The sequence below is a fragment of the Paroedura picta genome, chromosome 3 (genome assembly GCF_049243985.1).
Source record: "Paroedura picta isolate Pp20150507F chromosome 3, Ppicta_v3.0, whole genome shotgun sequence".
Lineage (NCBI taxonomy): Eukaryota > Metazoa > Chordata > Lepidosauria > Squamata > Gekkonidae > Paroedura > Paroedura picta.
Window position 1 is genome coordinate 37,874,057 of NC_135371.1, and position 24,221 is coordinate 37,898,277.

The 24,221-nt window shown below is 43.0% G+C and overlaps 1 protein-coding gene across 6 annotated transcripts in view; it reads left to right on the forward strand.

Annotated features, from left to right (window-relative positions):
• GRIP2 (glutamate receptor interacting protein 2) overlaps positions 1-24,221 on the forward strand; it is a 496,366-nt gene that overhangs the window by 265,113 nt on the left and 207,032 nt on the right. Inside the window, exon 1 of one of the 6 annotated variants that reach the window (XM_077325340.1) lies at positions 5,303-5,525. The exons of the other annotated variants lie outside the window; for them this stretch is intronic. Within the exon in view, the coding sequence (XP_077181455.1) occupies positions 5,471-5,525 (55 nt within the window). The 5' untranslated portion in view covers positions 5,303-5,470. Of the gene's footprint in view, positions 1-5,302; positions 5,526-24,221 lie in introns of those variants that run through there. 6 annotated transcript variants of the gene reach the window in all.

Here is a 24,221-nt window from a genome sequence, read left to right on the forward strand (position 1 = left end):
TGTATCAAAGACCACCGAGAGTTTCAACAGCCCCACTACCTTTCCCCAGGAAAATTTTAAAAGCAGGAGCACAAGTGGTGGCCCTCATATTGCCAAGGACTATGTCAGCATGCATAGGCAAGATCAATCTGAAGCTATTAATAACAAACAGACAAGTGGGTGTCTGTGACACCTCAGGTACTGGCTCTTCACCCAGCTTGGCCTCCAAGTTGGAATGGATGAGAGAGGGATTCTATCAGCAAAGAACCTTGCAGAACATCACAGCTGGGGGCCAAATTTTCATTGCCCACAGGATTATCAAGTCAAAAACGATGGTGAACAATTGAGCTTGATGAGATTCTGCTGATGCATTGGTGGCAGAGGAAAACGTCTTCTTCACTGCCCTCACCGCCACCTCATATGCAAATGGGCTTTATGACATGCTCCGTCTGATTCATCCTGAGTCTTCTGCCAAGATTACTCTAGTCATCTTTCAGCCCACTTCATGTCACCCAGCTCCCTGGTAAACCAAAAAAAGCTGGGGGACTCACAGAGCTTGGAATAGAATGCTAGGAAGCAACTCTGTTTATGGCCCCATCCAGCCCATCATTCCAAGTAGCTGCAGGAGCCTCCTAAGGAAGCTCTCCAAATCTCCAAGTTCTGCCTGGAACCCAACAAGATCCATTGATCTCAAGGAATTGATCTTGGAGATGTACACTTGATGCACAGCAGACCACCTTTTAATTTTGCTTTTGTTTTTGTTTTTTTACAAATACGAGGAAGTGAGAGAAGGGGGAAATGACACATGGGAAAAATTTAATATTACAAGTTTCCGTTGAAGGTAGTTCCTAAGGTCTGGAAACTAGTATCTAGGATAGTGACTGGAGTAATTTAGATCTGTTCTGATAAAACAAAAGGAAAAAATATTTTTGTGGTGGTAAGACTGTTTCACAAAGAACTTCATAAAATGTCCAGTGTACTTGAGTTTGTGTGACCACCTGATTAGAAAAGGCCATTCTGAAACAAAACCATTAAGCAAGGTTGGACTATTGTCAGTGTAATTCACCTTGACAGCTATCATAGAGGTATTCCCCGTGCTTCTGTGAATTTCATTTCCTGCTAATTTTCAAGAAAATTCCCAATCTGGTTTCATCCTTTCCTGTTTCTACAAAGATATCTTACTTCATAGAGGCTTAATGAAGCCCCTTATCAGTGTTCATTGAGATAATCTAACGGCTGAAATATCTGACTTCCGCCTTTCATAATTTGGGATTTATATTCCTCACAGAGCTATCTCATCGCAAACAAGTCAGAAGCAATAACAAAAGCTTCTATTTAGCAGCTAAATGTAGCCAGGGGGATACTTTCCCTTGCAAGAGGCCAGCACAAGATTTCTGCGCAATCCGTATCACATTTCAAATCTAAAAATAGGAGTAGTGAGATTCGTGTGTTGCATAGGGCTCATGATGTGCATTCAAGGGGGTCCTTCAGTGAGACAAATGCGGAAAAAAATATATATATATATATAGATGCGGGCCAAATGGTCACTGAATCCTGGAACCACAGAACTGACATCATCTAGACTTGTCCTTTGCTGTGCAATTATCCCTCAGTCCATCAACCCATGTTCCTAGCAGAGAGCTGATCAACTGTAGGAACAGAGTGGTTATCTATGAGAGGACTCAGTGCTGTAATAAGCCTTGCTGCTTGGCTTAACTACATGCACCAGGTAGCCTGCCATTTTGAAAAACAGGAACCATCACTTCTTGCATTTTGACCTAGGAATCCTTTCCCCCTCTTGCTACTAAATCAGGCAGTATTAATGGTTCCTCTGTTTGGATTCCCTTCGTCATCAACAAATTAACAAAAATACCTCTTTGAATTAGCCTTTAGCCCTTTGCAGACAATGTATTCATGAAGACTGAAGGGTGAGTCTGTATATACATGCAGGTTCTATGAACAGGTCATGAGTAGGGCCAAAATGCATGGCCTCAATCTCTTTCCCCTCCTCATATATATTCTCCCTGAATAATGTCACCTGCATAGGACTGCAGTTTGACTTCAAGCGGATAACGCACCCATGTGGTGGCAGCAGATAAGCGTTTCTGTGAAAGGGTAATCCATACACTGGATACAGTTTTTGGAAATCCCCATCCAAAATACCTGGCCAAACACATGCCGCATCTTCATGTCATCCCTTGGTATCCCTGGCAATGTTAGGTGTATGTGATAAGGAGCTTTTTCAGTGCCCCATTTTGCAGTGCTACCCCTGAGGTGATGTATGCAGTAGTGGGCTTTCCAGTGTGATTCTTGCTACACTGAAGGATACTTTGTGGAAGCACAATGGAGGGAGTGTTTGGGGAAGAAAGGAGGGCAAACTGTACAGTAAAGCAGGCCTGTAGAGTAGCCTCTTGCCATTTAAAAAATTGAACACTGCCTCTTCTCTGATCTTATATATGATTTTTAGTTCCCTTATTGTTTTTAAATAACTCGCTGCTTGGGAGTTCTGTAGTCTTTAAATAGGATTGATTGGTGTTACTACAGAATACATTCAGAATACATTCTAAGGCTTTTTAAAAAAAAACAAAATGTGCAATATGCGTTCTTTTAATGACCATGGGAGAAAACTCTAATCCATATTTATCATCGATGCACAGAGTTATGTTACAAGTGCGGCGCTAAGCTTAGATTTCTATGTCGGGCTCAGTCTGCATAACTTTGGCAACTTAACGCTCACACATTCACACACAGGACTGCAAACAATTCAGCCGTAGCCATCTGGCAATGTCAGCTTCTGCCATCTGCCCGGGAAGGCTTTACGCCACGTTCTGCCAGGCAGCGTTGCTCCCCCCCCCCAATTGTATATAAAGTAGCGCAGCGAACAGTTGAGGGAAACGCTGAAGGATCAATTGACTTTGTAGAATGAATCAATCACGGAAGCCACTGAGGTTGCAGACCAATGCCATCCATCTGTTTTCCATTGCCCCGGTACTGAGACTTTGTGCAGACAATAGTTTTTCAGAGAGCTGTCACGGCCTATGGTACACATGTTCATTATTTGTGTCCTGTCATGGTCTCTAATCAAACTGGCTTTGCAGATTTGAATGCGGTGTCAAGCTGAAACAAGCCCCCGGGACTGTGACCAGCAGTATTATTGTTGTCTGTCCATGTAAAGTGGGATCAAGATTCCGTTCCAACTTCGAAGAGGAATCCTGCTTCATCTTAGCTGCCTTAGGTACAATCACATGCTGAGTGCATCTATCACAAGATAGTATCCTCTGGCTTAAAGGGAGCACAGGCCTGTCACAGAAAGAGCAACATTTTATAGGTACATTACTTACTTTCCCCCCTTTAGCTCAGGCTTTCTCAACCAGGGTTTCACGAAACCCTGGAGTTTCTTGACAGCCCTGGAAGGGTTTCCCAAATGAATGGGAGTTAATTAATTTTTAATGTTAAAATGTGATTTGACTATATATGCTCACGTCAGCCCACTTCCTCCCCTCCCAAAATGGAATAAAGGGCCTGGAGGGGGTGGGAAGGGAAGGGGTTCTGGGTGGGTGTGTACACAGCTATACTTCCCAACCATAATCTGCACGATTACGCCATTTCTGAGGTTTCTCAGAGCCTGAAGAATATTTCAGGGGTTTCTCAATGGTAAAAAAAAGTTGAGAACTGCAGCCAGTTCATCGTTGAGATAAGAACTAATTATTTTGATAGTAGTTTTGCACATTTTAAGCAGGCAAGTGATAGCTGCATCTACCACGTGATCAAATATAAAGCCTTGGAGACTTGCTTTTGTATGGATGTTAGGCAGTGTCCACATAGGCTGCCAGTCTTGCAATACCTACATTTCCTGCACATTTCCATGCTTAGTTCAAGGTTCTTCTAAAGCCTTTCAGAACCTGGGGCCCACATACAACAAGACAACCTTCCTCTCTGCCTAGATTGGTTCCTCACCCTCTTTCAAAGTGGGCTTCTTTTAGGGACACCTGTCTGAAAGAATCTCAATACTTTTATTACAATCACTCACCCTTTGGAATGGTCTATTCAGAACATCTACCCTGCTTAGATTCCCTTGACTGCAAAGCGCCATATTATTTCAGCAAGCCATTTTTTGAAGCTTTTGAGTCTTTGACCATATTTTGGTTTGTAAGATGCTGCAGTCTCTTAACAGAAGCACATTTCAAGGGAATGAGTGCCTCTGTAGTGTATTGGGTGATGAGCCCTGGTCTGGATAGCCAAGACTAGCCCAGTCTCCTCCAATCCGGGAAGCTAAACAGGGTTGGCCGTGGTTTGGATGGGAGACCCCCAAAGAATCCCAGGATCATGATACAGAGAGAGGCAATGGCAAACCACCTCTGAACATCTCTTGCTTTAAAAACCATATGGGGTTGCCATAGGTCAGCTGTAGCTTGACAGGGGTGAAAAACTGAGTAATGATTCTCTGATTTTTTTTCATCTGCTGCTACTGGTTGTCAACTATTTCCTTGTCTTTTATTGTTAGCTGCTTTGAGCAGAGATAGAGGTAGGCCATTTTTATAAATCAACAAATCATTCTCACAATGTGTCCTATACGGATCTTAAATCCCGTGCGTCATAGAGACTGCTTCCTTGTCCTTCTAAACATGATCCTTAAACATGATCCTTATTGGGAGTGGTGGGCTAAAAATAAAATAAAATAAAAATAATATCACTCCAGAAAACCCTGTTAAATATATCACCATTGTTTCTAGTTCAACCATAGAAAGATGATCTCAGTGGCAGTGTTCCATGTATGAAGTCAGTTCCCCCTGCAGCATTATCCTGATCACATTCAGGGATGCTAAAACCTTTCAGTTTAAGCAAGTGCTTAAAAACCATCACCCAATGAATAGGGTTGTCATTTGTTACCTCCTCCCCCTCCCCCTGCTGAACCCCACGGGGTATGTCATTTCATTGTTTCTGGCATCATCTGCCTCTACCAGCACAGACTCCAAGTTGACTTTGGGCCCCGTAAACATTCTGTTGCCTTGTTTGCTGTGAAACCGAGAGCTCCTTTTTGCTAATGAGCCTCTGGAAGGTTTATTTTTATAGGGAGACACTGATAAAAATATCTCTACCGTTGCTAATTAGTATGTTAATGGATAGGATTCTCAGAATGCTAGAGATGATATGTGTGCTAAAAAAGATAGTATTATAAGATTAGTGATTCCACTATCATGTGGACTGGATGGTACAAATAACAAAATGCAACCCAGGATTTTTTTTTTCTTCAGATGGGACTGTGCTGAATCTGGGTCTCCCCCCCCTTTCCCTCCTCCTCTTTTCTTCCCTCTTCCCCCCCTCTCTCCGTCTCTCTCCTTTTGCCCGAACATGAAGCACAGCTCCATTTCACAGTAATCATAAATTAATTTAAAGCCGGCAGCCCCTCACAGAGTCAGGCAGAGGTGTTGAGAGAGAAGCTGTACAGAGCCATGTGAGCCAGGCACTGGAAGGACAGCGACCGGGGGAGATGTTTGCCGTGTCCCTGAAGTGCCGACTAGGGGTGGTGAAGCGCCGGAACAAAGGTACTGTGGGACTGGAGGTTAGGGCAAGCGAGGCAGCAAAAGGATTTGGAGTGCCCCCCTCTTACTTTTCCTGTAGCCATGCCCTAAGAAACTAGGTTGCCGCATGCATTCTGAGTCTTTTGCATAGAATGTGTTTTGGGAGCACAGAAGCCTAGTTTCTCCACCACTCTTATAGTATTGTTTTAGCTAGGGGAAGGGATGTGAAGGCTTTGTTTCTGCCAAATATAGCTGTGCTGTGAAATAAAATGGGAATCTCATGCATCTCCACTTAAAATTTTCCAGGGGGGGGGGATTGTTTGTACTTTGTGTGGACGGAGACAATTTTGTATGTCGTTACTTTCACAACATTACTCAGTGCTTGCAGTTGTTTGGCAGCTGTTTCCTTGGAAGGCTGGTGTTCAAAGAGGCACATGGGTATGCGTACATCTGTGGGTGTGCAATGGATCTATTGAGGTGCTCCCAGTAACTATAGGATAAATCTTTGACAAGGGCTGAACACTATTAACAATGGGAAATAATTTCTGGTAAAAGTCAAGACAATTTGCTTCCTATCACCTACTACATCGTGCTAGGGGAAAACCCCGAATCAAATTTCATTGGCCCAGAGATGCCATTCTGGTTGCAGATCTGCTAAGTCCAAGCGCAGGGGGACTGATCTCAGAACTTTTCACTGCAGTGATAGCCCTGTTCATTTGGTTCCTTTCTGAGATGGGTTGTCAGATCAGCAGAGTCGGGGACTGTTAAAAACGAAGGAGGGAGGGGGAGCCCTTTCCAATAGATCCTCTAATAAAATAAAAATTTTAAATGTACAAATTGGACATCCTTAGTCCCGCAAAGTCTTTCCTGTGATCCCAAAAGCCAGGCATATTGGTTGCATATTGATAAACTCAGCCTGACTTTTACAAAGCCACGGGAAGCTTTAAACACACACACACACACACACTCTTATGGAATAATAAGAACCGGGGACTTAATGTAGGTGGGTGTTATTGATTTCCTGAACTGTACATGCTTAGTTTCTTTCCCTCATTTAGAACCAATCTTCGTGCCTGATGCCGAGTTCTGATACAGCTTATCTGCTCAGAATTCATTCAAGAGACCCACGGGCTCAACACTTCAAGTGGGATAAAGAGGACCTGAGATCATTGTGTCTACATGAGGTCTGACTCAGCTGCCATGTAGCTTCTTTGCTAAAGTGAGAGTTGCCAGGGCTCAGGTGCAGATGGACCTTGTGCCCTCCCGCCTCCCCCAGGATGGAGGCCGGCTGTGTTCTGAGGTGAATGCAAGGCAGCCTGTACAAATTTAATCTGCCTCAGGTTAAACTTTATTGTTTCACATCATATTCTAGCCCCTTCTTCTCTAGCTTTTCCCACTCTCCTCCAACTTTCACAGGCATTTAATGCTGCATGAGGGGAGGGGCTAAGCTAAGAGAAGATTTGATGTGGCACAGAGATTGGCTCAGGTTCTAGAAAATCCCAGATGAAAGGGCTTATTTCTGAGGAGGAGGAGCAGCAGCAGCAGCAGCAGCAGGGGGAAAAAGCTGATTTGTTATACCCTGCTTTTCACTACCCAAAGGAGTCTCTAAGTGGCTCACCAACACCGTCCCCTTTCTCTCCCCACAATGGACACACGATGAGGTAGGTGGCAATTACAGAGTTCTAACATTTCCAAAACCACCCAGCTGGCAGCATGTGAAAGAGCCGGGAATCAAACCCAGTTCTCCAGATTAGTGTCCACCAGTCTTAACCACTACACCACACTGGCTGAGACATTCCTGGAGATGTTGTGGTTGGGGTAGAGCCTGGGGAAGCAGCAGTTTGGAGAAGGAGGAAGCTCAGCAGAGCTGTGATGCCATAGAGACCACCCTCTAAGGCTGCCATTTCCTTCAGGGGAACTGATCTGAGGATCTGTCATAATTTCAGAAGATCTCCAGGCCCTGCCTGGAGATTGGCGACCATATCAAGGGGTCTGATTCTGAGAGCTACCGAACCTACTTGGTTGCCTTTAATTCCAACAGCATACCCACTAATACTGTACATATGGGAATCAACTGCTTTTCAGTAGTCTGGTGTTGATAAGTTGATTTCCAGAGATGACAAAAACATGTATTTACATCAGTAGTTTTGGCAGCATGGTGCACATAAAAATCTGTGAAGACAAAAGAACGCATGCAGCTGCCTTATACTGAGTCAGGGCAGTATTGTCTACTCTGGCTGGCAGTGGTTTGCTGGGGTCTCAGGTTGAGTCCCCCCCCCCCCCCATTGAACAGTTACTTCATCCTTTTAACTGAAGATGCAGGGAATTTCTTCTTCATGGCAGATGGGCTATCCCTGAGGCAGAGCATCCCCACAATTTTCTCCTGATAAAATGTGCAAGCCCATTCTAGGGCTTAAAAGAATTTCCACATTATCAGAATGCAGTCTGAGTCCAGTGGCACCTTTAAGACCAACAAAGTTTTATTCAAGGAATAGAACTTGGTTGGTCTTAAAGGTGCCACTGGACTCAGTCAGACTTTGTGCTGCTGCTTCAGACCAATATGACAACCCACTTGAATTCACGTTCTCCGAGAGTGTTTGCCTGAGTTTGCCTGACATCCCTGACACAGAGTTGAGTTAAATATAGAAATTACTAATCCACGGCTAAATTTTACACTTTGATCAAGGATTAAATTGGGCTGAAATTGGTTTTCAAATGAAATGAAGGGAGGAAAGAAGGGAAAGTGCATGTGCTGTACAATTTCTGCATATTTGGAAACCATATAATAAAATTAAAAACTTGCAAAAATGGCCATTACGATCTTCTTTTAGACACTCTTTTCTTTCAAAATGTAATGTTTCATTAATGCATTGCTAGCAATGGATTATTAACTCCGAGGAAGAATAAAGTTGTTTTCTGATCCATATGTATTCTATCCATATGTCTTCTCCATAAAACGTTTTATTTCCTGATCCATAAGTCTTCTTATTTTACATCATTTCAAAAACCCTGTCTTTTTGCATCTCTAGAGAGGTATAAGCCCAGAAGAGGCATCTGTCAGTTGACATGCAAAACAACACATAACAACCCCATCAGACTATGCTTCAAAGAGTTGAATCTGTGCAAAGAGGAAGAAAGATCAAAGTACATATAGGTGAACAAAGCCATACACTTTGCAAGCAGTGGGTTGGATCCAGCCAGCTTTTTCACTCTGTCCCAATTCTCTGCCTGATTATAGCCCCTGTTCCATGCAGCTTTGATCCCTGATAATCCCATAATACCCATCATAGCCTTTTTTGGGTGGTCAAAAGGGCCTTCCTCCTCCCTTTCCTACCAAGGGGAAAGCTGGTTGGAGCCAACCCACTCTCTCTGATCCAACAAGAGAGAGCCTCAGGAGTAAATGATATTTAGCGTGGATTTAGGTTTCCATGTTCACAGCCAGCACCATTTGCATGCACATTCACATCACATTGCATGCTTGAGCCCTACCGGATCCACACCTGGCAGAAATCCACATCTGGGGCCACCCATTGTTACACATGATAAATTGAAAATTACAGTTGGGTGTGTCTAAGGGAAGTGATTGCTTGTATGTTTTACCTGTAACCTCTGTATAAAATGTTACTCCTTTGGCATGTGGCATCTCTTACAAGACATGTTCACAAATGTCTTATTTCAAGAATAAGAGGTGCTTCTCATAGCTTCAGCCAAACAGTAGGTTCACCAGCCTTCAGGGGAGGCCTAGAATTCTCCTAGTTATGCCAGCCTTCAGGTGGGATCTGGGACCCCCTGGAATTACAGCTCCTCTCCAGACTACAGAAATCAGCTTGGGAGTGTGGCATTGTACCCCATGGCATTGTACCCCACTGAGGTCCCTGGATCTGGCAGCCTTGTCCGTCCATCCCCTCTGGTGGCCGGGGGGAACCTGACAACCCTAATTTATTCTCTGGAATTGCAGCAGATTGCCATTCTGTGAAGAACTGTTCCTCCGGAGGAAATGGCCACTTGGAAGTGTGAACTTTATGGCTCCCTCCTGGGCCTCAAGCATAGTCCTCAGATCTCCAAGCATTTCCCTGGCAGCAGTTGGCAGCTCAAATCAATAAGAGGCTACCTGCCAGTTCAGATCTTGGAGAGGAACGGATTCTGTCTAGCATAACTAGTTTCAGCCTGTGTGTCCAGCAACCTCCTGAGGGAGAGAGTATGAGCTTTACTTCCCTGGGAGTGTGAGCCCTCATAATTCTTGAATATGCTTTGGAATTGTTTTGGAGGGATGTATGGGCTACACTACAGTATAAGCACAGAAACCAGGGCTCTTCCCCCAAAGCAGAATATTTAAGTATTTGTTTACTTCACCATTCCTCCAAAGAATTCAGGGTGGTGTGCATGATTCTCTCCCATCCCACTTTTATCCTCACAACAACCCTGTGGGGGGTATGCTAGACTGAGAAAGCAACTAGCCCATGGTCACCAACAAAATTCCATGGCAAGTGGGGATCTGAATCTGCGTATCCTGGGCAGGAAGAGGCTACATTGGGGTTGTAATGTTTAAGAGTTGTGGCTTCTAAACTGGTGAGCTGGGTTTGATCCCGTACTCCTCCACATGGAGCCAGCTGGGTGACCTCAGAGCAGTTCTTACAGAGCAGTTCTATTATAGCTGTCAGTGCCACCAGCATACAGAGTGTCTGTTGTAGGGAGAGGAAGGGAAGGCAATTGTAAGCCGCTTTAAGACTCCTTTGATTACTGAAAAATGGGGTATAAAAACCAACTCTTCTTATCTCTATCATGTAGTTCCTTGTCGGTATATCTGAGAGGAAGCTTTGGCTTTGAAAGTATTCTAAGCACTTTTAAAAATTGTAAATATTCCTCAATCTTCCTGTTAGCTTAGTTTTTTCTCCCTTTCTGTCAATGACAGACTTCCTTCTCTGCCTTGGATACCCAGACAGGGCATTTTTAGAAGTGACAGCTTAAAGTGCCGTTTAGTCTAGGCTATGTCACTTCTGATTGTCGTTCTTCTATAAGACAGAAAGTAGAAGAAATGGATTTAAAACTGAAGGCCTAGTCTAATGTGTGTTCAGTTTGACTTCCTACTTCAGTTTATGGGCAGTTCATGCAAAACAAATTCTTCCCTCTAACTGTCCTTGTAGGGAAGTGCGCTTGAAAACAAAATGGAGTTTTGTGGATTTGTATTTCAGGAAGCACTTCAGTACCTGTATTCTGGATTATTCTGGTCTTTGATACTATTTCAAATTTGAGCTTTTCTCAGAATTCTGAATTTTTTCAAGTCCATGATTCCCTGGGGATAATTCGGGGGGGGGGGGGGGGCTGAAGTAGATATTTGTCAAGCAAATAACACCACAGTTGCAAAACAACTTGTCCTGCCTGTCCATTAAGGATTCACCCAAGTTTCTAGCAAATTGGATCAAGAAGATTCAATCCAGAGAACCTCTGAATAAGGTTCCCTTTACTTGTCTCTGTTGTTTCCTGTAAGGAAAAACCCATGCTTTCTCTAGGACCAAGAAGCCAATAGTCAAACACATCAGAGCACCCACTGGCTAAAAGCTTCCAAATGTAAGCAGAACCAATAAGCCCAACAGAACAAGGTCAAACATAGAATACCAGCAGAACTACCTGCCACCCACAACAACCAATGTCAAAACAAAGAACAAAACAAAGAACCAAGGAAAACCAACTTAAGCCAGGAACCCTGTTGCAAGCCCAAACAAATCTGTAAAACTGAAGGAAAAAAACAGACCTGGGATCCTCAAAATGCCAACCTTGAATATTCCCAGATATTTCTGGGTTTTTTTGGAACCTGATTATCTACATGAAAAAACCACACACACAAACATACACCAGATATCGTTCCAGAAACTAGTAGAGTATTTTTCAGATACTATGTTCTAACTGGTAATACCCAAATGCACATCCTTACTTCCTAGTAACTATGAAAATGGACCATGGTCTCCTTGTGACAGAGTTTGGTGTTACTTTTCAGAAAGCAGCAGAACTAAGTCTGAGTCCAGTGCCACCTTTAAGACCAACAAAGTTTTATTCAAGGCATAAGCTTTTGTGTGCTTATCTTACACATGAAAGCTTATATCTTGAATAAAACTTTCTTGGTCTTAAAGGTACTGCTGGATTCAGACTTTGTTCTGCTGCTTCAGACCAACACAGCAATCCACATGAATCTATTCTCAGAAAGCAATTCCTCATCTTCTCTTCCAGACTACCAATCATTCTAACACTACCAAGGGTATTTTTAAAATCCTGAAAATTTAATCACTGTGATTACAGTGTTTTTGTTCTGGTGATTTCCCCCCACTATAAGTATTCAGAATGCAGTCTTTACCGTCAAACTTTCCTCCCTTGTGCTGTGCCTGTTATGATGCTAATAATTCTGAGCTGCCAGCCTCAGGTCTAGTTGTTCTGGGGGAAGCCAGGAAGATCAGCAATATGGCTGAAGGCCCAAACAGACTTTTTCAACTGAGGCAAACAGAAAGGCGGGCCTTGGGCATAGCATAGATGTAACGGTTACTTAGGGCAACTCAGAAGTTCGTGCATTTTGCTTAAATAAGCCCTCTCATAAAAATTAATTTTGTCAGAAACCTTTAAATAATTCCTTTATGTAAAAATGCCCCCAGGGCATTTATTTTCTGCAGTCTACAATGCTAATTAAGAGTTTCCAGTAGTCTTTAAAAACATGCAGACTACAAGATACCACAAGACAAAAGTTGCCAAAGTATTTCTATGACAAAGGGAAGATGTCATCCCTTTGGACCACTTCTTAAGGAAGGTTTCCATTTCCCCCCCTCGACATAGGATTTGTGATAACCATAATGGCCTTAATGACAGAGGTAAACAGGAATTATAGGGATCAATGTGTGACATGTTCATGGCCCATGCTAATTTCAGTCCACTTATATTACTCCTGGGTACAGGTGATTACTGGTATGGGAGGTCAAATCTTCCCATGTGATCTTGTCTGAATTTTGATTTTTACCTTATCTAAAGCACCCTGCATGCTATTGCAATTTTTTTTTGTAATCACATTGCTTAAGTGAAGCAGATAATAGCATAAGACTGAATCTCTAAATTATTATTAGCTCTGAGCTTAAATGAATGCAAATTGAGAAGTGAGCCAAGCCAACAGGCTTTCAGCAGCATGTGTGAAGAGATCTGGGTTAGCTCAGCAGGAGCTGATGAATCACTAACCCCTTGGTTTAAAAAAGTAGAGCTTTCTTCATGCTGATTTAAAAATACCAAAATACTTACCAAGGAAATCCTTAACAGTGATTGTAGCCAATCATACCAGAATGACAGTTCTCAAGCAGCTTTCAGTTGCCTTCTCTTTCTTCTCCCCACAAGACACCCAGTGAGGGAGGTGAGGCTGAGAGAGCCCTGAGCAAACCCAAGGTTACCAAGCTGGTTGCATGTGGAGGAAGAGAAGGGAATCAAACCCATCTCGCCAGATTAGAAATCTGCACCCCTAACCACTACACCAAGCTGGCTCTTAACAGCTGTTAGGGAGATGCAAGTGCATTTCTCATTCCTATCAGTTGGGACTAGAAGCAGTTCTACATTAACAGCAAATCATAGTTTGACATTGTTTTGAAGGAACTCTGAGTGTCATTGAAGGACTTCCACTTGAGGCCAAACCATGGTTTGGAATTGGAATTACAGAGTCCTACTACTTCCCAAAACCAAGCTCTCAAACAGTTTTGCAATACATTTGCAGAAGCAGCACAAACCATCATTTTCTGAATATGATACCAAACTGGGGTCTGGCAAAGTAGAGGTCATTAACTGATTCTGAATAAATGAGAGTACTGGGCTTATTGGCATAGAAACAGCCCGTAGTTCAGCATTACTTCTGGAGAGTTCCCGTTTCCTTAAGACCCACCACTCTAGAACATCAAGAACTAATCAATCAGTTAAGCTACTGAAAGACCTCCATCCCTCTTATATGGTTGAAGTTTCTGTGCTGAATCTGTTAGTGACCTCTGCAGGTGTGAACATTGCTGTGTGAGATAGGGCATACACAGGGGTATTGCTTGTAGGGAAGGAGGGAGGAAGCTCTTTGTTCGTCATAATCTTCTCTGTGTGGAAGTGAAAGGAAATGCAGAGACATTTTTAGTAGATGGCAACCCTGTGGGTGGCTTATATTTAGAGGTAACAGGAAAGGGACCCCATAGGCACAGAGTGATCTGTCTCCTTCACAGAGTCCTGGCTGTGTTTGTGTCCACAGTAGTGGAGGATGCTCTTTACCAAATGAATGTGCTTCTGGATATCTGATATATAATTTAATATAAGGAAATGTTGATTGGATGTATGGCATCAGGTATTTTGAGAGCAACCCTAAGCAGGTCTACTCCTGGTCTTTTCCATGGGGCTTACTCCTAGTGACTCTTGTGGCCCTAGTAATAGAAAGTAATAGACAGGAAAGTTCTTTCCTTTCTCATTCCACATATGTGTTCCCTAATGGGTACATAAGGATACCCACACTATGAGCCTCCGGGGAGGGCGGTATATAAGTATGATAAATAAATAAAATGTTTAAGGATACTTAAGGAAGAAGGTGAGATCCCTGTTTCATTATTGCTTTAATCTGGATAGCCTGATCTCAACAAGTCTAGGAAGTAGGGTCAGCTCTAATTAGTATTTGGATTGGAAGCTGACAAGCAATACCAGGGTCACTACGCAGAAGCAGGCAATGGCAAGCCACCTTTGAATGCCTCCGGCCTTGAAAACCCTGCAGGGTTGACATAAGTCAGCTGTGACTTGAGGGCAAGAAAACAAGGAACGAAGAGGAATGAAGAATTCACTTCTGCAGTTTCCTTGGGAGCATGGAGGATATGAGAAAGCAGTAGAGATAGCTGTCTGCCACAACAACCTCCCTTCTCCAAAGTAAGCTTCCTGAGTAAGCTTCCTGAGACCATTTACAGAGCTAGCCTGGTCCTGCTTGTGATACCACCCTGATCAAAGTGGTGGTCCTCTGGCCAGTTCACCATAGCAAAGAAGTCCAACATTTCCAGGTTACCACAATCTTTCTACTCATAGGGAGTAAGTTTCAGAGGATCTATGCAGATGTATCCAGACTAAAGTCTAAGAAGAAAAAGGCTGCTGAAACAAGGAGGCAGTTTCTCTGTAGTCACACTAAAGTCTGAATCTTAACCCACATCTTCAAACAGGTGGTTGTGTTTAGATTTATAAACAGAAGAAGATGTTTAGAAGGTAGCAGTGGAGACTTCTCAGCAGTGGTAAATGGCCATGTGCTTAAGAATAGTATCTGTGCTGTGAAAGCCTATATCTGTTCTATTGTTCCCTATGTTTTGGGGTCTCTGTGTTATGAACATTCAGTTATAAAAGCTGGTATTTGAACACAGGAAAAGAAATAGCAAGTGCTTCAACTTCTGTGGACTGTAGGACTGAACTTGACTTCCAGAATGATTATTCAGTTAATGGAGACCTGAGTAACCACTGGCTAAACCCAGGAGACTTTATTTTGGTTTTTTTGCAATCTGGCAAGGAAGTAGTTGGTGTAAGTCAAAGGAAAAAGCATAGAATTTAAAGAGTTGTTTAAATTTAGGGATATTGGCTAATTAATGCCACAGCTCTAGTAGTAGTTAGTAGCTTTGCCACAGTTGTAAACAAGCAATCATTTGATCTAAGCAAACACTGCCCTACTTTTCCACACCTTTCATAGAAAGGTTTGCCTTGATTGTTGTACTAAAGAATTGGAAATCACTTCCATAGGACATACTAAGGGAAACTGAGAATTATTACTGTGAACGCAGCTTCTAAACACTCAGTACACTATGAACATCTGTAAACTCTTCAAATGTTGTGGCATACATAGCTAGGGGTGTAAAATTAGATGTATTTGAACTCTAATTGCCACTGGTGTCTGGACTAAATGGTGTTGGTTACTGAAGAGGACAGGAAGCACATATCTCCTCCCATGGTTGCTACCAGGGGGAAGGGGGATTCTTCATCTCTTCATCTTCCCTTCTGAGCACCAATAAGTAGCCAAGTCAATGTCTGTGAGCCAGTGATGTACGGTAGTTAGAATGTTGTACTAAGATGGGGGAGATAGTACATTGCACTATTTCTCCCCTCCACACTCTGCCTCCCTGTCTCACCTTTTCCCCTCCTCACTAGTGGTGAAAAAAGCACAATAGAGAGCAATGCAGTCTTTTACTCACTGCTCCTTGGCCTGTCAATCCCTTCTGCTCCTCTTCTCTCCCCCACACCCTGCTGGTCTGCCCTCCTGCTACTCTGTCCTTTCCTTCCCCACCCGAGCTGCATTTCAAGGGGTCTACAAAAGGAACTGAGCCAGAGAGTTGCTCGATGCTGCTGGCACCTCCCCCCCCCAATCCTTAAAAGATGTCGGCTGGGGCTGGGCTCCGAGGCAGGGACACATGCTCGGCAGAGAAAGGAGGCCAGTCCTGTACAGGGGTGTGTATGTGCTGCAGAAAGATCCCAGCCAGGGAGCCAGCCTGCCTCCAGCTACCTGCTGCCTCTGTTTGGGAAAGGGAAAGGTCAGTGGGGGGGGAGCGCCCTTTCCCTCCAGTGAGCCTGAACTGCACCACCTGAGCTGCTGCTGCCTTGCCGCCCAAGCTGCTCAGACTGCACCACCTAATCAACAGGTGGCCAGGAGAGGTGAGCAAGCAGCGAAGGCAGGACAATGCTCAAGAGACTCTTGCACATTTCCCCCTCCATAAGACCAGGTCTTATCTCTGGTCGCTCGCTGCTTGTTCACCTCTGGGACACACAATGGGGAGTGGTAAATCCACTTTCCTGGATTTACCATATTGTGCCTTAAAAATGGCTGCATCATGAAACAGCCTCGGGAGGCTGGCGATGTCATTTGGAGGGGCCCCAATAAGCTGCCAAAATTCAGTGGTTATGTCACCGCACATTCCTTGTGCGGAAACTGCTTATATTTTTTGAGCAATTTCCTAACCAGCAACATTCAGATTTGGATTTTGGCCTCTAATTTTCTAATTTTGTTCAGTGGTTATTGCCAGCTTACTGGCAATAACTTTAAGTTAACTTTCCTTCAAAAAGATCTTATATATTGAGCTCCCCTGTATTTGAGTAAGGAAAGCGTACCGAAGGGAAGACTGGAGTCTCATTTAGGCTTTGCACGTTGCATGCTTCATCGATTGCACCTTTTAAATCCTTCCTCTGTGTGTCATGTTGTGTTGCCTATATCTGTGACCACATTTCAAAACCTTGCGTCCCACATGTGAGCCTTTAATTGGATTTCATCTCAGTTCACAGTTTTAGCATTAAATGCTGAACTTTCTTGGTTTTGATTTCACAAATGAACCCGAGGGTTATTTTTAACCTACTTCTTTTTTTTGTGTGCTTACTTTGTTTCATGGATTAATTATGAAAAGCCAGCAACTTTTGGAATACCATAGAAATCAGCATTTCTTTGAGCGACATACGCAGAGTGTTCTCAATTCCTTAAAAACCCAATAGGCATTCTCCAAGGCTTTCGGTTTCCATTGTGAGGGGAGGGCTGTTTTCTAACAGAGGGCTGTTTGGCTCATGTCGATCAATGGTACTAGCAGTTGAGAAAAGGAAAGGAAACCCTGTCATATTAATGAGAACAGATGAGTAGGAAGAGGTAATGAGGCACAAGTCTTTCATTGGCAGCTTTTCAATCAGGACATAGTGGGCAGGTTCAGGAGTGTCCTTCTGCAAATGCATTGCAATCTCTCATTCTCAGGGAAGGGTGGCATAGAAATTGTATAAGTAATAATCACACAGAGACAATTTTCCTTTCCCTGGGTTCATATTTTTGCTTACTCTGAGCCCATCATTTTCAGTTTATATAAGAGAACCATAGTTGCCCTCCATGCTGTCCCTTCCTTTGTCTACCTATAAAGACATCAGTCATCCTTGACCTGTAGCTTCACAAGCAGGCCTGCTGTTCCTTGGATGGTGGTAGTAGTCCCAGTCTTCACCTGAAGACTCTGAAGTCTTTGGTCTGACGGGTTTTCCTCAGGGACATTTTCCAAAAACTTACCTGGGTCTATTTCAGTAGGGACTGGGTACTGTGGACCTTCTAGGTGGGTCTCTTCACTTCTACGTTATTGATTCACAATGAGTCACAACATGGGGAAGTTATTTGTTAAAATGTTGCCGCCCCTTCCCACAATGGCAGAGCACAGTTCTTGCAGGCAAGCAAGGCAAAGTTTTATGATCCCGTGATGAAATGTAATATAGTTTATGGGAATCTATTTGTGACTTCTGGTTTTGGAGAAGCCAGTTTTCTTGGATTTTCAGCCCCAGTGTTTATGCCTCTTCCAGAATTTAGTTCATTCAATGGGAGGTGTGCCACTTAGACTGCTCTGAAACTTTTCCGTGGAATTAAACAGGGTTTATTTTAGCGTGTGTGTGTGGGGAGGGAGGGAATTGATTCCTGAAGGGAGGGGAAAAGCAGATGCTTTTTCATTACTTTGATCTAAAGTTGATAATTTTAAGCATCCATAAACATGAGAAAATTGCAGAATATTGCAGATTTAAAAATGAATGTTATATTCATGTTTTCATTTGCAAAGCAAAATACTATTTCTCCCAATAAATTTTTTTAAAGTTATACTCTGCCCCTCCAGATATTTGAAGCATGCAGGAAACTACCTTATAGTATAAGTCAAAGTCAAATGACTGATGTTTCAAGGCCAGTATGGTCTACTGTGATCAGCAGTCAATTTCCAGGGGTCAGGTGGAATGTTTCCACATTTCCCACTTCTTGGTCCTTTTAAGTGGAGAGCCAGAGATTTAATTTGGGACCTTTTGCATGCAAACAGATGCACCACCACTGAGGACACCCCCCCCCCTTGAGGTTAACTATTAATACTCAGTTATAAAAATAGCATTAATCATGAAAGGTTATCACAACTCTGCACTCTTGTAATTAATCACCAGTAACTCTCCTGAGAAGGGCTGCCTTGAATAATCTGCAGAAATCAACAAGAAAAGAAATCCTGTGGGTCTCCTTGGGAAGATCACACTTGGATAGATCTTGGTGTAGCCGAGGAGACCCACACTTAACAGATAAGTAAGGTAAAGTGTGCCATCAAGTCACAACTGACTTGAAGTTCCACCTCATGGAGCTTTCAAGGCAAGAGATGAGCACAGCTGGTTTGCCACTGCCTGCCCCCACGTAACAGCCCCATTCTTTTTTGGTGGTCTGCCACCCAAATACAGGACCAACCCTGTTTAGTTTCTGAGATCTGACAAGAGTGAGCTAGCCTGGGCTATCTGGGTCAGGGCTTAAACCCTTATACTCCAGCTAATTTCTCCAAACTACTACTCTTTGGTTTAATATTCAAGAAGAATCTTTATTTAGGAGTAAATCCCGTGGAACACAGTGAGGATCACTTCTAAGTAAAGATGCATAAAATAAACCTCTGAAGGGAATTAGAGTTGCTGTTTCACCAGTAAGAATACCTTGAAAGGCTGCCACATTTTCATCTCTTCTCTCTTGTCTATATGTGACAACACAGCTGAAGCATGCCAAGGTTAAGGCAATCTGAGCCATATTAAAGGATTTGACATAGAAGACTCCAAATCACCTTCTAGTTCTAAGAACATTTAGCCTCAGCATGTAGCCTCAGTTTCAGAGTGCCTGAGTGTGTGTACAAATTGTTTGTTTTAACTTTTGCAGTCACAACACAGACCAGGATATAAAAATGAGACATAGAAAATATGTTGGGGGTGTAGAGAATAAAATTGGTCCTTCCGATGGGCTTGAATCGCGCAGGCACAAAATCTCGCTGTAGAGAGACTTGAGACTCGTCCCCCATGAAAAGCTGTTTGGTCCAATCCACTTCTGTTTGGCATAACCTCCCTTCTAAAATGGAGTGGATAAGCTTGCTACAAGCTGTGATATACAGGGGGCAATGAAAGAAGATGTGTTCCATAGATTTCACCTCCATTAGTGGACAAGTGCACAATCTTTCTGAGACTGGTATTCTTTTATATTTGCCCTCCAGAAGTACTATGGGCATGGCCAAATATCTTGATAATGTTAGTGCTCTCCTATATATGTTGATGTCAATTGATGAGGGATAGACTGCTGGATTTAATATGTATCTCGTGAGTGATGATGAGAGAAATGCTGGAGTGTTTGCTAAGTCCATTTGTCTTTCAGTGTCTTGTATTTTTTGTCTGAGAACTCACTTTGCCTGATCTTCACCCAGTCTGAGTAAATCATCTGGGTAGAAACCCAGGCTTGCAAGCTTGGTCTTGGTGGTTTTACACCAACTATATTGGAAGAGGACTTGGGGAATTAGAGGAAGAAACCCATGGGCTCTGAGATTTATTTTGAGCCACAGATATAGGGACATGAGACTGATCCTTGCCTCGACTCTTAACAACCTTGTTTGGAGTACAAATGGTATAACCAGCAGGCATAGCAGTAACTGCTTGTGTTTGGAATCCAGCTGCTTGTTATATTGGTGCTTAACTGTGAACATTATTGTTGAATTCTCCCTTTTCCACCTTTGGGCCCTTGTGTGAGATTGTCAGTCTTCATCTCTTAATGGCCAGAAAAGAAGTGGAAGAGAAAGGACTTTAAGAGGCTTTAATCCTGGGAGAATTTTATGGAGACTCATGCCTTCAGTCATCTTCTCCATAAGTGATTTAAGTCATAAAGTCATGAAGATAGCACTGTAGTGCCATTTTAGTAGGGAATGCACGCGAGGTCAATATATAACTGTGTTAAGAGAAAGATCTCTTTGGAAGTGATCTAAACATGGATAGCAGTGCATTAATAACAACAACAACAACCTGGAACTGGATCCAAAATGAACACTTGAAGAAAGAAATGTTAGGACTCATTATAGGTCAGGGTTTTGGGAAACCCTGGGGTTTCTTGACAGACCTGGAAGGGTTTCCTGAGTGGGTGAGAGTTAATTAATTTTATTATATTTTTAAAATTTGCTAAACATTTTCCAGGTGATATGACCATATATGGTCATGTTGACCCCTCACCCAGTGTCCAGTGATGAGCCTTTGGGGTGGGAAGGGGGAATGCCCCCAGGAGGGCATGTACACAGCACTTGAAATGAATAGTATGAAAGCTAAGAGAAGATCAGTGATAAGAATAAATGTTAATTTTGTAAAACAAAGGATGGAACAATTGATTACATGGTCAGTACCTGCAGTAAAATTGGTCAAGCTGACTAAAAAAATGTTGTGATAGAGTTGCAGCTATGTATCACTGGAATCTTTGCAAGAAGTGTGGCTTATCAGCAAGAAATTCATGGGAGTATGAACCAGACAAGATCATGGAGAAAGATGAAACAAAGATTCTTTGGGACTTCCAGTTACAAACAGGTAAATATCTAGAATATAACGCCCCTGATAGCAACAAAATATGGTTTAGATCATTGACACTGCAATCCCAGTATGCAGCAGAATAGAAAAGAAAGAACAGGAGAAAATTATGAAATACAAAGACCTACAAATAGAGTTAGAGTCCTTTTGGGGCAAACGGATGTCCATCATGCCATTGCAGCCCTTGGAACAGTGCCTAGAAGTCTCAAGAAACACCTGGACAATCTGGGCATTGAGCAAATAACACTAGCTGAGCTCCAGAAAACACAGTTGCTTGGAATACCAAGAATCCTGCAAAATTATCATTGACAACTCCCAAGACGTTTGCTGAATCTTGAATTGCAGAAAACCATCTACCAGTCAAATGATTGACTGTGCCAATTCATAACAATAACAACCTTTGCTTAAAACATTGATTAGCACCCTTTACAGAACTCAGTGCTACTTTTTTTTTGGGGGGGGGGTGTCAAGTTGCTGCCAATTTATGTGATTGTGTAGGGTTATCAAGGCAAGGGATGTTCAGCCTGGCTTTGTGCAGCAATTCTAGGTTTCCTTGGTCGTTTCCCGTTCAAACACTGACCAGAAAAAACCCTGTTTATCTTCTGAGAATGAGCTAGCCTGCCCTATCTAGGTCAGGTCTCAATGTACCTTACAACGTATTAAGGTTAAAACAGATAAGGGAGTCACTTCTCCCTTGCATTTCTTCACAGGATGAGAGGTGATAGTGGTGGTGGTGGTATGATGTTATTTGAAATTCCAGGATGTTTGCAAAGAATGCATTTATATCCAAGCCTCTCCTATTACCTTGGGGCAGCAGTATGCTTCCAGTTTGCATGAACTGCCTTTTCTTCCTCTGTCCCCTAGCACCGGCACATCAAATGCTATTTACCACACATTCCATTGGCTGTTATTTAGGCGGAGGTTTGCAGTTACTTTCTGGCACTTTGGGGATTAATTTAGCTGCACTGAATCTGTTTTGGACTTTTAATTCCCTGTTTTCAAAGAGAAACTATTTCCACTTCAGTTGAACCCCTGCTTACTGGAGTTTTCCAGACTGCCAGCTGTGTGAAGGTTTAGGAGGGATATGGCACAAATATGCAGACTCTCTCTCTCTTTCTTTTCCTCTCTCAGAAGCCCCAATTATGCAAACAGATTGGGGGACTTGAAAGTAAGTCGGAGAAGCGGGGGAGTTTGCAATGTAAATTACTTGCCACCAGGGACATGACCTCCTTTCGATATTCGGGGGAGGTGGATGTTTATGGATGGGGGGAACCACCCTACATTTGTGTAGCATTCATGTTGTAGATTAACACCACAATCCTTCATACATTTTCTGGGAGATTATTCCCTTTGATTTTGGTAGCATCTACTTCAGGTCTGTCAAGATCAAGGGCTAGGGCTGCAAGTCTCAAGAATAATGGGTTAAAATCATATTAAGAGGTGATTTGGCTATGTTTGAAATGTAACCTAGTTGTAAAAGACAGTTCTTCTTTTGAGCTGGTGAAATCAAGACTTCACATGACTTCTGTGAATAGTGGGTCATAAAAATGGATGAGCTTTGTGGTATGCCAGAAAATGACTGATCATCATGTGTGTTCTCCAGGCTACTGTAGAAGTATTTTATGTTTTGACCCTTTTGAGGCTTTGCTTTGCCTTACTTGTCGCTATACTCATTACTAAATAGGCTCATAGATGACCCGAAAAGTGATCTTGAGATGAGGCAGAGCAAAAGAATGTTGTCCTATGAAATTTTAATTTTTCTGCAGCGCTGTTAACAGGACTGAAAGGAGGTAGATGGATCCAGCAGTGATTATATGGAGAATCAAGGCTGAGAACCTAAGTAGTTCCTTGGTGGCAGTCAAAGAGCACATTCACACAGCCATTTCTTGATCACCCAGTTAGATGGTATAGTATAACCTCTAGCTTTTCTGGATTCCACGGGGCAGCCTTGGAATAAAAGTTGCAAATTGAAGAAAACAATATTTTACATTCTTTTGCCTTATACAGACAAACAGAACACAAAACAGTTTAGCAACAATGGTCTTTGAAGTCTAAAGAATAGACTGTCTTAGCAGCACACAAGCTTCACAGTCTGTCTTTCCCTTAAAGGAAGGGTTCTCAAGACAGGAGTTGGCTTGTAATCTTCTAGATGAACATGTCCCTTCATAACTCTTTCAACACTTAGTTTTGCCACCAGCTTGGGCATCCATTCAAACCTCAGCTTGACTTGATTTGACCATCACCTCAATTTATATTCTGCAAAGAACAAATTTTACATAAGGTGGGGACTATATGCCCCCCCAGCCCCTGTTACCTATTAGGCTTTCCCAAAACACAGACCATTTCTGCACGAGGAATGTGCCCGTGGACAGCATCTAGCTGCTGGCAAGTTTTAGTACTGCTTCCACATGACATTGAAAGCAACCTGTGCAGGGGATGGCATGAGTTTTGGTCAGATTTGCCTCTGGATGAGGGAAATCGCCCAAATTGGATTTGCAACTCCCTATCATGCTTCACATTGGGGAGCAACCAAGGGCAAGCCCACGTGGAGGGAGAAACACATGACAGTCGCACTAGCATTGTCCTGCCCTTGCATCCATCCTCCCCTCTCCATTTCCTGCTCACAAGATTTTTTTTTTAAATGGTGCAGTCCTCATTGCTACGGGACTGCAAAGCTACATTCCCCAAGTTAAAATAAAATGTTATGTTGATTGTCCTCATCTGTTTTGGCATCAGGCAGCCAAGACACATCCCCGTTTGTGTTTTCTGCCACTTGGGTTTTAACGGAGAAAAGAGGGGGGTGAAGCAGCCCTCTCCTGATAAGCCCTGAGCCTCCGGGGAGGACAGCGTATAAATATAATAAATAAATAAATAAACAAATAAACAAATGAACAAAGTTAGGTGTCCATGCTCCTCTTTTTAAAGCCTCATTGTTCATGCAAAATCACTCATCTGGGTCCAGTTATCCTGGACAGCCTCTTACAAATCTACCTGAACATAAACAGAGACCAAAACACCACAAATCCCAGAAAGGGGGGTTGCTTTATTGTTGTGGCATTTCTCCATGTTAATTTTTTTTTAATGCTCTTTGGTTGCGGTGTCACTGCATAGCAATGTGGACGTGCTATTTTTTAAAAAATTAATTTTGGAGCTCAGGAGGGAAGGAAGTTTGAGTCCCCTAAACAACTACTGTGCTGGGATTGGTGGCTTGCAGTGATTGACAAGCTGAGGAGTAGGGGGCGGGAGAAGTTCACTTTGTTTTCCCTTGCCACTTTGTCGGGAGGCAAAAAGCCATGATGAGGCAGAGGGAAAACATGGGAGGGGTCTCCTATCAGGAAACTTGCAAATGTGCGGCTTCCAACCTCC